Source organism: Leptonychotes weddellii, chromosome 2 (genome assembly GCF_054177405.1).
Source record: "Leptonychotes weddellii isolate Sample4059 chromosome 2, ASM5417740v2, whole genome shotgun sequence".
NCBI classification, from domain to species: domain Eukaryota; kingdom Metazoa; phylum Chordata; class Mammalia; order Carnivora; family Phocidae; genus Leptonychotes; species Leptonychotes weddellii.
In genome coordinates this window covers 128,268,463-128,282,149 of record NC_138370.1, presented here as the reverse complement: position 1 = coordinate 128,282,149, position 13,687 = coordinate 128,268,463, and the positions used below count along the sequence as shown (strand labels likewise).

Genomic DNA, 13,687 nt, shown 5'->3' with positions numbered 1-13,687 from the left:
CAGTAATAATTTGTAATTTTCCTATATTTTGGTGGCTTGTAGGTTATTCCTTTCCTATAACTGTTTTTTAACTGGCAGTTTAGAGGGATAATCTAAGAAAGTATTAAAGTACAAAGAATTAACTAGAGATTTCCCTCTAGATACGCTAGACTTTGGTATAGGCTTGTTAGTATAGTCGTCTTTTTTTCTTTTAACTTCCGATAGCCTGAAAAGTTTAAAAAAAAAAAAAAAGCGTGTGTATATATTTTGTGTATGTGTATGTATACATTCTTGAACCACTCTTGATTTGTGAAGTAAGATCAATATTACACTAAGAATTCAAGCTTTTTAGTAATACCTAGTGGGCATTTCCGTTCCTCATAGGCCACTTCCCCTGTATGTTCACATCACCATCACCACAGAGCATGCCACCTGTTACTTTGACTTTAGATACACATTTCTTTTTTTCCAAGGTTTAAGGAAGTTACAAAATTTGAGCATTCTATATTCATCTTTAAGAAAATTCGTGTAAGATTAGAATAAATGGTTATGTAGCTTATCCACTGGATCAAGTTATTTGTTTGTGTTTTTTCTTCTCCATTATACCTTTGCACAAGCTCTCTCATTGCTTCAAATGTAACTCTTCCTTAACTCCTAACATTTGGCTTTTCTTGGGTCACTTTTCTTTGAGCATATGGGATATGCTACTTCCAGGAAGCATTTTTTGATTATTTTCTTTCTTTAAAATAGATACGGCCATCCATATTAAAAACAACAAAACTTGTCTATTTGTGGTACCCATTCTTTTACCAAAATAATTGTGTGTGCTTATTTGTTCTTTTTTGATAGCTGTGAAAGAAAATTTGTGTCTTTGGGCTGAGCAGTTTCATGTATCGTAGATGACAATAAATAGTTCCTTAAAGCATTTATTTAATTTGGCATTACTCACTTTATGTACACATAGATAAAACCTTATCAAATGCTGTTAATTTGATTATTCCTTGACAATTAACATGTCATGTTTACATTCAGCATTGTGCTAGGTTGATAAAGAATATAAAAATATAGGATATCTTTTTTATGTTGGTGAGACCAAATTGCCCTGTAGCTCAGAGTTTAGAGCCAGGGTTTGTTGAAGTTATATAGGTACTGCACTGTAATGTAAGTGAAGGGCATAATTAATATGTGCAGATAGATGAATTTCTAAGTAAATATTCATATTGTCAAGAGCCATTCCATGGGTGGTAGGGAATATTGCCTTATTGAAAGGGGGAGAACTGGGGTGCCTGGGTGGCTCAGTCAGTTAAGCGTCTGCCTTTGGCTGAGGTCATGATCTCAGGGTCCTTTGATCGAGCCAGAGTCAGACTCCCTGCTCAGCAGGGTGTCTGCTTATCCCTCTGCTCCACCCCGCCCCCCATGCTCGAACTCTCTCTCTCTCTCTCTCTCAGATTTATTTAGAAAAAGGGGGCGGTGACATTTGAATCTGGGAGAGCAGCTCTGAACCAAGGATAGAGAACACTTATTTTAATTTAGTATTAACTGATTAAAGTTCAGCTCTTTTGATTAGTTAATAAAAACAATTTTTTGAGTACACAAGCAAGAGATAGCTAAACATTTCATATATCGTTTTGCACACTATTTAGAACAAGTATGAAGTGTAGGTAGTGATACCCTTGTTTATAAGCTGAAGAAACTCGGGCTCAGAGAGAAGTTAAGAGAGAGCTGGGATTTAAACCATGTTCTTAAGCATTATATTAATTAGCTTTTTTTGAGAACACTGGAGAATGTGGAAAGAACACATCTGTAAAGGGGCTCCTTCCCTGGGAAATAAATGCTACTAGTCTAAGTGATTCTTTAAATTTTAGTCACATTTAAATCAAGATTAATTGCTGAAGTGTAGTTTAAGGTCCCTAAAGATTTCTGCAAAAGAATATAATTCACATTACTTTGTATTTAGGCGTGAATTACCCTTCACTAAGTCAGCTCATCTCACCAATCCTTGGAATGAACATAAACCAGTAAAGATTGGACGTGATGGACAGGTTTGTTGTTTTAATTGATTATTTAAAACACACACATTTAATCCTTTTAGATAGTTTTATCGAAGGGCATTTCTAAGCCATTTTTGAAAGAATTCATGTGATAGATTAAGGGAAAATACTCTTATTTGGAATTCATGATTACTGTGATTTTGACCGTTTAGTAAAACCTCCATAAATGTTGAAAGGCATCTTTATATGGTGTTTTCATTAATACAATTAAAAGAAAACTTTTTGAGAGAAATTCTGGTCCTGATTTTAAATTGTTTTTCATTTATTATTACTGCACTTTGTATAATTTTCAGAGTGCCATTATAACATTTTCATTCAAGTTTTCTGAATAGAAGGAAGCTGTATGAAAAGTATATGTACCCAGGTTTTCAAGTCTGCAAATGAAATTAAAAGTGTGGTGGTTTAAAATAAACCCAAATCTTTGACCCCCATAGTTTCTACACGTAACTTTGAACCACAACTGGTGTGCTTTGCTCATAAATGAAACTGTTGGTAGTTGAAAATAAAAACTCATTTTAAAAAGTCCATACATCAGTATCTCTTTGTAGTTAATCTAATGTATTTTAGTGTATGTTGCAGTTCCTGATTATCAAAGTTGTTGGCACACACTAACATGTTTTTCCTCCGCTGAGTTAAGGTAGATACCCTGTTCTGATATTTCTGTATTTTGCACAAAGAAATTTTCCTTTGTTTGTAGAGGACAATTGTCACAGTTTTAAGCAACTGCATTGGTGTATTAAACTTTGGAGATTCTACACTTTCAGTTTTTACCCTTATATAAGGATAATATCAAGGAAGTTTTTGGAATCCCATATGATCATCAACCTTGAGAAGGAAGTCTCCAAGTCAGTTTTTGTTCTTGTACTTCAGGAAAATACAACAAGTCTATTGAAAGTTTCTCCTGTTTTCGTCTTGTAAATTGCTACTTTCCTATTCTAGGAAATTGAACTTGAATGTGGAACCCAGCTTTGTCTTCTATTTCCCCCCGATGAAAGTATTGACTTGTATCAGGTCATTCATAAAATGCGTCACAAGAGAAGAATGCATTCTCAGCCCCGATCAAGAGGACGTCCATCCCGTCGAGAACCAGTCCGGGATGTGGGAAGGTTAGAAACGTTCTTTGGACTGATAATAGGCACATGTATCAGAATAACATGATGGAGGAATGTGATTCGTCAAAAGTTTGTCCTGCGGTAAAGAAGAAAGAGAAAATCCTCAAATCAAGCTGCATGGACTAGTTTGTGGCTTCATTGAGGATTTCACATGGTCACCTTGGTCTCAGTCATTTTTCAAGAGGAAAATGGGGATCTTTCCTTATGCAGAAAAAAATTATTTGCTAAAGAGTGATAACCAGTTTAAATTAGATAATATTCTGATCATACAATGTATACAATTGAAATGAGGTAGGCCTTTGTTGCTAAGAACAGGCTAGAAAGGAGGAAGAGGAGGAAGTCTTTATTTGCGAAAATTGTTAATATTTTGTAAAAAGCCCTTTCTTTCAGGTGTGTCTCTGGATAAGCCTTATCAGATATGGGACTTTTATAAAGGATCACTAATGTTTTTTCAGAAGATGACGCCTCATTTAGAGGATAAAATATTTTAAGTTATTTTGATATTCAAGAGGAGCATTATTGGGACTGTTTCAAATTTTACCACCGTGATGTGTTAACCCCATTGCCAAATATTCTCTAACATGTACCCAGTGAATTCACACATCTTGCTGAGCTTCTGAAAACAATAGGTTCTTTCCAAAGGGGATCAAGTGGCCCTGGGAGACCCGGCAACAAACCGAAAAGAAGGGCTGTTGCTGTGTCTATTTACAACTTTTCCAGATGCTGGCAGTACCTGTGGACTTAAAGTGTTTTTTAGAGGATCGCCATGGTTATTGATCACTACTTTATGAACTAAGCAGCATTTTCCAGGAAAAGGGGGTTTAACTTGTTACAGAATTGGAGAAGTCTTTGCAAAGGACTGATTTAAGCCCTTCTACCCAACACCTTTCCCTGTGTAGATTTGCATACAGCTAAACCTAAAATATTCTGCTAAAGACTGTTGGATGTATGGTTGATGGGATGAAACCTTTGGTTAAGTTTCCTTTTGGTGGAAACATCCTGTGGTAGGTACAGATAATCCAACAAGAGTCCCCATTTCTTTGAGCTTAAAAAGGACACTGTCGAGTAGGTAGGAGGAAACCTGGCAGAGCCCCTTATTTTTGGCCTTAAAGGACTGAACACCAAGATGTCTTTTGAAGTTTTAAGCTAAGAGGTTTCCAGTGCAATACAATATATACAAGTGAAGTTTTTACCTCAGTTTTGCAATGGACTGCAAACTATACTTATTACACCACTACACCTTCTCTCAAGCCTGCCAGGGCCTCCATATATGTATGTGGCTTACAGCTTAAAGTCAGTAGTTGGACTACTATATGAACTGTTACTATCATGTTTTATACCGGTCGTAAATGCACTCCCCAAACTACAAGAAAGCGGTATGTTTATTTTTTAAACCAGCTTTTCATTTTCTTAGTCTTATTTATTGTAGATGCAACTGTTTTTATTTTGTTGGGGGGCTTGGGGTTATTGCACTTTGCAGTTTGAGTGAACTTGTGTTGGAAAAGTTAATGAAAGCAGTTGATAAATAGCTGGAAAACTAGTGATGCCAGGTTATTACAGAATTTTTATTTGACATAAAGGGTAAAAAGATATTTATTACCAAAAAAACTTGGAATTTTTGTTTTTATTTTGTGTAGTACTTTATCAAATGCTAAATAAAATGAAGTGTATTTATGATGTATTACATTAACCATTGAGATTTATGGGAGACCGTAAAGAGCAGCCCTCTGTAGACAGTAAAATTTCACCTTCTAAAGAATATACTTTGAAATTGTTTTATGAACTCTGTTAAAACTGCCCCATTACGTTCCAGTTTTATTTTAAGGCATTGTCTCTAGAAAAAAATTCCCTTAACTCTAAATGTTATTAACTATAGAAATTAGTTTTTCAAAGTATCAAGAGTTTCAAAACTTTCCTGTAAAGTCACTTAGTACGTATCAAATTTTCTGTATGATCATGTGAAAAGCATAATTTTGTGCAAAGCAAAAAGAAATAAGACATTCTTAATTTTGTTTAGACTTCTAATAACTTTGAATATATAGATTTTAGAGTTAACGTGTTGTGTGTAATGATGATAGTTTTTTTAATTTCCTTTTTCACCTGAATGGAGACTTTATTTGGGAAAGTGTTTTGTTAAACCTGATATTTACATTAGTTTGAGGGCCGCTCATTTACTTTTGTTTAGAATACTAAAATTTGATTTACATATTTTGATCAGACTATTCTTTCCAAGTTTTTCATCATAGTATGAGGATTACAGAGAATATCTATTTCCAGCAATACATTCAAGGATTGATTTATAATAATTAGAGGGATTAAAATTTAGAAACTTTAAGATTTGTTCACCGGAAATTAGGATGTTATTTTAAAGGAAGTAATGGGCTTTTCTTTGTACTTACTTCTGTCAGAAACTCTTGCATTGCTGTTTGTTCTCCCAGCAGTTTTTGGTTTAATTTCTAATGTGTCTAATTTGTGTAGGCGTCGACCAGAAGATTATGATATTCATAACAGCAGAAAGAAACCAAGGATTGACTATGCCCCTGAGTTTCACCAGAGACCAGGTTAATATTTTATAATCCTGCAGATATTTGACTTAAAATTATGAAACAACAACAACAACACAAAAACATTATTATAATCCTATAGTTCTAAAAGTGAGAAAACTTTAGGATGTGACTCCTTAAACCATAGGAAATTATCAATAGTTGTCACTTAAATTCTTCTACTTTGTGAAGGCTATCTATTTTAGTGTGACTCATTATCATAATCTGTTAATTACTTGATGTTGCTAATTTACAATTATTTCACAATGGAAACTGCACATATGTTTTAAGATTAAAAAGTGGTTAGGGAAAGCAGTGATCTTACACTTTATTATGCTTTTTATTTCCTATTATACTTAATATCTTATGTGGTATATAACTTTAATTAGACACTGAAGTTACACTATATTTTCTAAATAAAAATCTTTAACATCATGTTTTTAGAGAGGAATGAGAAATATTTGGTTTTAATCTACACAGCAGCTTTTCAGCTAGTCTTTCCCTTACCAATTAAAAAAGGCAAACTGTATTTAAGAGAAGATACTTATTTAAAACAGTAATATACTTATAAAAATTAGGCAATTTGAAAATTGGTGTTAGTGAGCATTACAGCATTTTTACATAACAAGTGGCTTGATAAACCTTATTCTTTTCCAAAATGGGATAGTCCAGAGAGTGAAATTAGTTTTTCCTCAGTAACATGGCCACGCAAATGTTTTTACATTTTAATTTGCTAAGTCCTTACTAAAGAAGGGGAGAGAGAATATTTCTTTTTTCAACCATGGTTCTTTCACTTAAAATGTATAATCTTCATTTTTGTGACTTTTGCAGTTTTGTTTTTCTCCCTCTTAAGTTTGCATTTTTTAAAACTATCTGGTTGACTTAGCAAAGCTTGTGTATACCTAAGATGGAAGGTAAACATTTGTTTTAAGGAAGTCCTGTTACCATTGTCCTCAAGATAATTCCTCTGCCCTTACTTTCCTTATGGTGCAGCATGAAGAAATTTTCTATCTAGCGAGAATTGGGGTGTGGATTTTAGAAGATTCATATGAAAACCTCTCTAGCAGTTTATAATTCTGTGATATCAGTAAGTTATTTAGTTACTTCCTAGATTATCATGTAATCTGAGAAGAAAATCTGAAAATGGAATAATACAAAAATAGCATCACTTAATAGCATCACTATATTTCATGGGAAGAATTGAAATGAGTGGTAAGGAAGGTTTAATTATAATGCCATAATAAAAAATATAAATTTGATTTACTAAAATGCTTGATGTTTGAACAGGGTATTTAAAGGATCCACGATACCAGGAAGTAGACAGGTAAGTTGGGTTCACTCTTGCTTAGCTTTAAATTACATTCTTGGAACTAGTTTATGAATTACCTGAATTTAGTTTCACAAATCTTATTCCCAACAGACGATTTTCAGGAGTTCGCCGAGATGTGTTTTTAAATGGGGTAAGTATTTTATTTTATATATTTAATGTTCATAAAACCAGGATCTGATTTACTTTATAGTTCAGGTTTGATTTTTATTATTGACAATAATATTTTTCATTTTAGTCCTACAATGATTATGTGAGGGAATTTCATAACATGGGACCACCACCACCTTGGCAAGGAATGGTTTGTATTCTTTTCTTGCAAATTATTTAATTTCATTCGCAGTTCCATATATTTTGAATGCTTATTTGGAATGTGATTGTTACAGTTACCCATTAAGAGACTTAAAACATAAATCTAAATAGTTGGAGGGCTATTTTTAAAACTAAAGACTAATGAATAATTTGATTTGTGTTAATACAAGTTTTAAGTGTTATGGTTTACTACTGTAGTGGCTAGTATTGTAAACTGCCTGGGTTCAAATGCCTTCCCTTTTCAACTCTGTGACCTTGGACAAGTTTCTTCTTAGTTTTCCTTATCTGTAAAACTCAGTGGGCATTTGTTCATTCTTTGGCTCATCAAATTAATATGTAGTACCCATTCTGTGCAGGGCACTCCGCTTTACGCTGGGTTGGTGAATGAAATGGACATTGTGTCTGTCTTTGTATGGTTTGAAATTTAATGAGTATCAGTGTTGACCTCATGGGAGTGTGGGGAAGATAATTTACAAAATATATCTAAAGTTTAGCATAGTGCTTGATCCCAGTACTCAGTAAATTCTTTCTACAATAAGGTTAGGGGCCCCTGGGTGGTGCAGTCGGTTAGGCATCTGATTCTTTGTTTCTGCTCAGGTCATGAGATCGAGCCCCACATCAGGCTCCATGCTCAGCGTGGAGTCTGCTTGAGATTCTCTCTCCTCCCCCTCCTGCTTGTGCTCTCTATCTCTAAAATAAATAAAATCTTTTAAAAAATTAAGGTAATTAAATCCTGTGCATAATTTTTTTTCTTGTGCATGATTTTTAGTTTTTTTTCTTTTTGTAAGAAAACTGAATATTCTTAGAGTATCTTTTAAGGTATTGAGGATAGCCAAAGCATTAGTTCCTGAGAAATAAAAAACTTGGAAGTTTAAGTAGTTCTTATTATCTTTTTTTTTTTTTTTTTTTTAAATGCTGCCTGTAATGTGGCCTCTTCATCTGACTTATTTCACTTAAGGTACTGTATACAGATAGATGAATTATAGGATGGCTTTCCTTTAGATTCTGTGAAATTTTTAAAAAGTCAGAATATTATCTTGGCGCTAACTAGGAAAGTAATCTTCGATTTGCCCTTAACTCATTTTATAATGGCATTTAAAAATTCAGTATGTCCTGGAGGTCTTTTTATTTTTTAAGGGTAGATGTTTGCATAGTGGTTAATGATTGATCTTAGAGCCAGGATGCCTGATGCTATGTCCCAGATCCACCTTTTTACTAGCAGTGATTTTAAGCAAGTTACTTAACCAGTTGGTGGCTCAGTTTCCTCTTTTGTATACTAGGAATACCAGTACCTATTTCATTGGGTTGCTGTGAGAAATAAGATGTGTAAAGTGCTTAGGACAGTGCCTCGTTCATTGTAAGCACTGTGTAATGGTTTGTTGTGTTCTATTAGTATTTAAAATCTTAAAGGATGTATAACTAGTTCATTATGCACGTATTTTCAACAAGCACATAAAGAGGGTATTTTGAAGAACCTTAATGTCAGAGTAAGTGGATCGTACAGATTATTAATTGTTTGGGATAGGTGGTTTGTATAGGGAAATTCTAAGAATGGTTTATTTGGTAGATGTTTATGGAAGTGGTTTTCTTTTTTTAGGCTCCTTATCCTGGAATGGAACAACCTCCACACCATCCTTACTATCAACACCATGCTCCACCTCCTCAAGCTCATCCCCCTTACTCAGGACATCACCCAGTACCACATGAAGCAAGATACAGAGATAAGCGAGTAGTAAGTGCCCGAGAAGGCTCAAGTGTGAGGGAACTACTTTGAATTCTGTTGATAATTTAAATGTGGGGATACTAGATTATGTTGAGTGGTGGACTGTTTCATATTCTTACTGAATGCTGTTTTGAAGTAATTCACAACTTGTTTTAATTAAAAATGGCTAATCCCTTTGGATTATTTAAATAGACTGTATTTATTTTCACTGATCAAGCAGACTGCGCAAGTTGAGGCAAGTTCTACTTGTAACTCTTAGCTAATGTCATAGGGATATCATAACTAGGATATTTTCTTTCGGTACAGGGGTCTTCAGTTATAACTAATTATTGCAAATAGGTGTTTCTAAGCTTTCTGTATATTCGGACTTAGTTTTCACAGGATAGATGGTGTGTATTAAGTTACTTAACAGGTCATCTCTAGTCTCATTTAGTTATTTGTTTCTCTGCCAGATTTTATCAATTCACCTCCTCTGTCTGATTCTTAAGACAATGCTAACAAATGACAAACAGATGTTAAGAAAGGCAGACGAGTAATTGTCCTTTAGTAATTACTGGTTCTAATAATTTGGTATGGTTGATATGGAAAGCTTTTTTTGATAACTTCAAAACAGAATGAATGAAAGGCAATCTCTAGTTGGAGATTTCTTGGGTTTTCATTATACTAGTTAGAGATTGTTTATTAAATGGTTGATATTCTTTTTTTCCCTCTAATAGTACTTTTATTTTTTTAAACTGGAATTGTCTCCTTGTACTTGTTATAATTCCTTTGTGTGTAAATTTGATAGTTTTAGAAAGGTAGTTTGGTTGTTAAAGTAGGATGTACAGTTTGGACATCCCCGACCTCCTTCGCGCCACTGTACTTGACATGAGTTTTTTGGCTGGGCCAAATAAACATTCTTTATCTTCCTGCTTAGTTGAAGAGCATGCATATTTGAGAGGGCCAGTCAAGAGTAGCCCAGCCTATCTTTGAGATACTTTTATGTTAATTATTTTCTTATTCTTGTAAAGATACTAATTCTTCAAAATCAGATCATTTTAGGATCTTTAATATTCCGTGAGACAATTTGAGAATCCTAATTGACTAATAGACTTTTTTTTTTTTTCAGTCACACAGGAAGAAATATACAGCCTATGTATGATGAAATCTTAGTTGGCTAAGATGAGTTGTGGTGTTTTTTTGTTTTGTTTTGTTTTTGTTTTTTTAAAGATTTATTTATTTCTCAGAGAGAGACAGAATGAGTACAAAAGCAGGGGGAGAGGCAGGCTCCCTGCTGAGCAAGGAGCCTGTTGTGGGACTTGATCCCAGGACGCTGGGATCATGACTTGCGCTGAAGGCAGATGCTTAACCAACTGAGCCACCCAGGCATCCCAAGTTGTGGTGGTATAAATGATTACATAATTTTCAAAATAGGAATTCTAAGATTCTTTTACTAAAGGGTACTTGTCCTTTTTATGTAATTTTTTGGTTAGTGTATATATTTTATGCTAATATATTCATGTATTCATTGTATGTGAGAGGTAGAGTGGAACCGTGGTTTTGAACCTTACATTCTGAATATTTGAGCTGACTTTTGAAGAAAGACCAAGTTCAGTTAAGTAAAGGTGAGTTGAGAACCAAGAGTAGAAAGCTAGAGCAGGGAACAAGATTATAAGTAGCCACAGTGACAACTTGGACAGTTGCTCATCTTACCCTCTCTCATCCTCCTCAGCCTTTTATGTATTATTAGATCTGTGTGGAGTAGACTTAACAATCTTACTAAAAGTATTTTCTTAAAATCACGTCCTATTTCATAAGTTGTCATTAACTGGTTTAGTTTGAAAGAAAATTTGGAATGTAAGAATTCCTCATTTTACCATAAGAGGGCAGACTTGGGTCAGGCTAGTTTGTAGAATCAAAGAAGGAAAAAAAAATAGGGTTCACCTATTGCAGAAAAACATTGATGAAACTTAGCATAGTTGGCATCAGCCTTGTATCTGTGATCGTTGTTACTTTGGCCTGAATCTTATTTAAAAAATTAGATGGAAAAGTCATTGAAGTTATATAGCAAACTGCACGAAGTGAGTTTCAACAGGATTTGAATAATATCTGTTGTTGGTGTCTAGTAAGACATCAAAATCCTTTTTCTAAGCAGTATCAAAATTGCATTTTGTGAATTAATCCATTAGTGCATTTCTCTAGATTTTTTTCTCTACTGTACAGTAATTACAATATAGGGACCATAAGTTCCTTTTTTTTTGACATACCTAACCCATTTCTTACCTTTTCTAGCATGATTATGACATGAGGGTGGATGATTTCCTTCGTCGCACACAAGCTGTTGTCAGTGGTCGGAGAAGTAGACCCCGTGAAAGAGATCGGGAGCGAGAGCGAGACCGCCCTAGAGATAACAGAAGAGACAGAGAACGAGATAGAGGGCGTGATAGAGAAAGAGAAAGAGAGCGATTATGTGACCGGGACAGAGACCGAGGGGAGAGAGGTCGATATAGAAGATAATGCGCTTTTGGAAGCACTGATTGTTTAAAGATAAAAAAATCTTGTATTTTTTTTGTGTGTGTGTGTGTGTTTACAAGTAGTAAATTTATTTTCAGCGGTCTACTTCAAGTTCATTGTGTAGAAGGGTTAATTAAATCCCTCTTTGTTCCAAGCATGCGGTATAATAAGAACTGGAAAAACTCAAATCCTCCAAAAATGCACAGTTGACAGTTTGAGTTGACACTTTTATTGGAGCAGAATGGAACAGTCCAAGAATGTAGATATTGATTCATTCTCCATAAATGTTCATCTACTTATAGTGTGTTCATCCTAGAGTTATTTTTTGTTTGTTTTCTTTTTTTTTGGATCTTGATTGATGACTGCCATGATATTTTGCTTTGATGTGTTTCTAAACGTAGTTGCACACGGTTCAGTAAAAATAATGCTGCTATCAAGTATGCAAATATTGAAGTATGATGGTTTGACAGTATGGCAGTGTTGTAGCAGCCTCTTTGTTTCTCCCTTTCCCTCTTTTTTTAATCTTAAAAAGTCACTTTTTATTTTTCTTCAGTCTTCAATGATGAGAGCAATATTAAGAAGACATTGCTATCTAATTTTTAATCTTTTTAAATAAAAAATTCTTATGTTCAGTAGCATGGTTGATGCTGTCATTTAGCCTTCCCCTCCAAACTGTATACATTGGCTTGGAATGTTCACAACTTGCGTGTGTGGCAGCGGAAGATGATTCCCATATTCTACATTGCTACTGTTTTGTATAAAATAAATTGGTAAAGATTGACACTTAACCTGTTGTACTTCTTTCTTGTCTGGATGCAAGTTTGTTTTCTTAGGCATTAGTGGACATAACATAATGCTTTGTGTTTAGGAAGTGTAGGAACCCTGGTTCCCCTCCCTTTTTTTTGCATATTTTGGCAGAAATGATTGCCCTAGGCCAATTATGTTAAAAGCGTAGTTCTATTTCTAATATAAGTACTAATGGTACTTGGTGGAATTATGTTGATATTTGGTTAAGTATTTATTCTTTTGATAACATTTTTGGATCTACTCTGGTCACAGGATTGTTTTCTTATTTCGGGTTTTCTGTTGTTTTCATCTTCAATAAGTGGACTATTTTAAAGATGTTTTTCTATTTTACTTTTAAAATATACTTTTAAATTACCTCTTACAGGTACATAGTTTAAGTTATCCATCAATCCTTCCCAATAGTAACAAGCTATATAAAATAAAGGGCCGCACAAGAATATAGTTTATGAAAGATTTTTTTGCATTTCAGTTTCTTGAGTTATACCTGAAATTTTGGCTTTTATTAAGTTGAATATTTAAAACATTTGGGGTATTTAAGTATATGACCACTTTTTTCATGGTGTCCTATTTACCTTGCAGTCTGTACCAAATCATGATCACAATTTTATATTTAATCTCTATTGGTCTGAAAAGGGGAATGCAGAAACTTCACTCCTGAAAGATACTTAAAACTATCAGTTTACTTCTTTTATATTCTCCCTGGCATTTAGAATATTTTTTCCATGCACTCATAATCAGTAGTTTTATTTACCTGTTTCAAAAATAAAGCCTAAGGATTTATTTTAAATATGTGCAGTGTGGTAGAGAAGAAGGAACATTTCTCTAGGTGATAGTGAACCTGGGTTCTAGTTGCCTTGCCTTCAATTAGACTGAAAACGGTGATATTGGTGAAGTCACTTCACTGATGTTTGTATTCATCAGAAACTTAATAGAAGTTAATAGCTAAGGGTTTTTTTTTTCCCCCATGCCTTTTAAACTGAAAACTTATAAGATGTAGTGGAATCACCAAAAATGTTTTTTTTTTAAAGATTTTATTTATTTATTTGACAGAGACACAGCGAGAGCAGGAACACAAGCAGGGGGAGTGGGAGAGGGAGAAGCAGGCCTCCCACTGAGCAGGGAGCCCGATGTGGGACTCGATCCCAGGACCCTGGGATCATGACCTGAGCCGAAGGCAGACGCTTAACGACTGAGCCACCCAGGTGCCCCCAAAAATGTTTTCTTAAGAAATAAGTCATTTTCCTGAAATAATAGTAATACTAATAAGAAATTGTAAATCATATTGAACAGTTAGTTAAAGGTACTTTGTGCTTCCATTACTAATTTCATCCTCCTGTAAC

The 13,687-nt window shown here is 34.3% G+C and overlaps 1 protein-coding gene across 4 annotated transcripts in view; it reads left to right on the top strand.

Moving 5' to 3' along the window:
• The window catches only part of YTHDC1 (YTH N6-methyladenosine RNA binding protein C1), a 36,206-nt gene extending 23,878 nt beyond the window's left edge, over nucleotides 1-12,328 (top strand). For 2 of the 4 annotated variants that reach the window (XM_081812314.1, XM_031023740.2), the window contains 8 exons: nucleotides 1,937-2,021; nucleotides 2,970-3,136; nucleotides 5,621-5,703; nucleotides 6,973-7,009; nucleotides 7,082-7,145; nucleotides 7,251-7,313; nucleotides 8,922-9,056; nucleotides 11,319-12,328. In XM_081812314.1, the coding sequence (XP_081668440.1) occupies nucleotides 1,937-2,021; nucleotides 2,970-3,136; nucleotides 5,621-5,703; nucleotides 6,973-7,009; nucleotides 7,082-7,145; nucleotides 7,251-7,313; nucleotides 8,922-9,056; nucleotides 11,319-11,543 (859 nt within the window). In that variant the 3' untranslated portion in view covers nucleotides 11,544-12,328. The remainder of the gene's footprint in view (nucleotides 1-1,936; nucleotides 2,022-2,969; nucleotides 3,137-5,620; nucleotides 5,704-6,972; nucleotides 7,010-7,081; nucleotides 7,146-7,250; nucleotides 7,314-8,921; nucleotides 9,057-11,318) is intronic. The other 2 variants (XM_006729314.3, XM_006729313.3) reach the window with 1 other exon arrangement.
• Nucleotides 12,329-13,687: the final 1,359 nt, after the last annotated feature.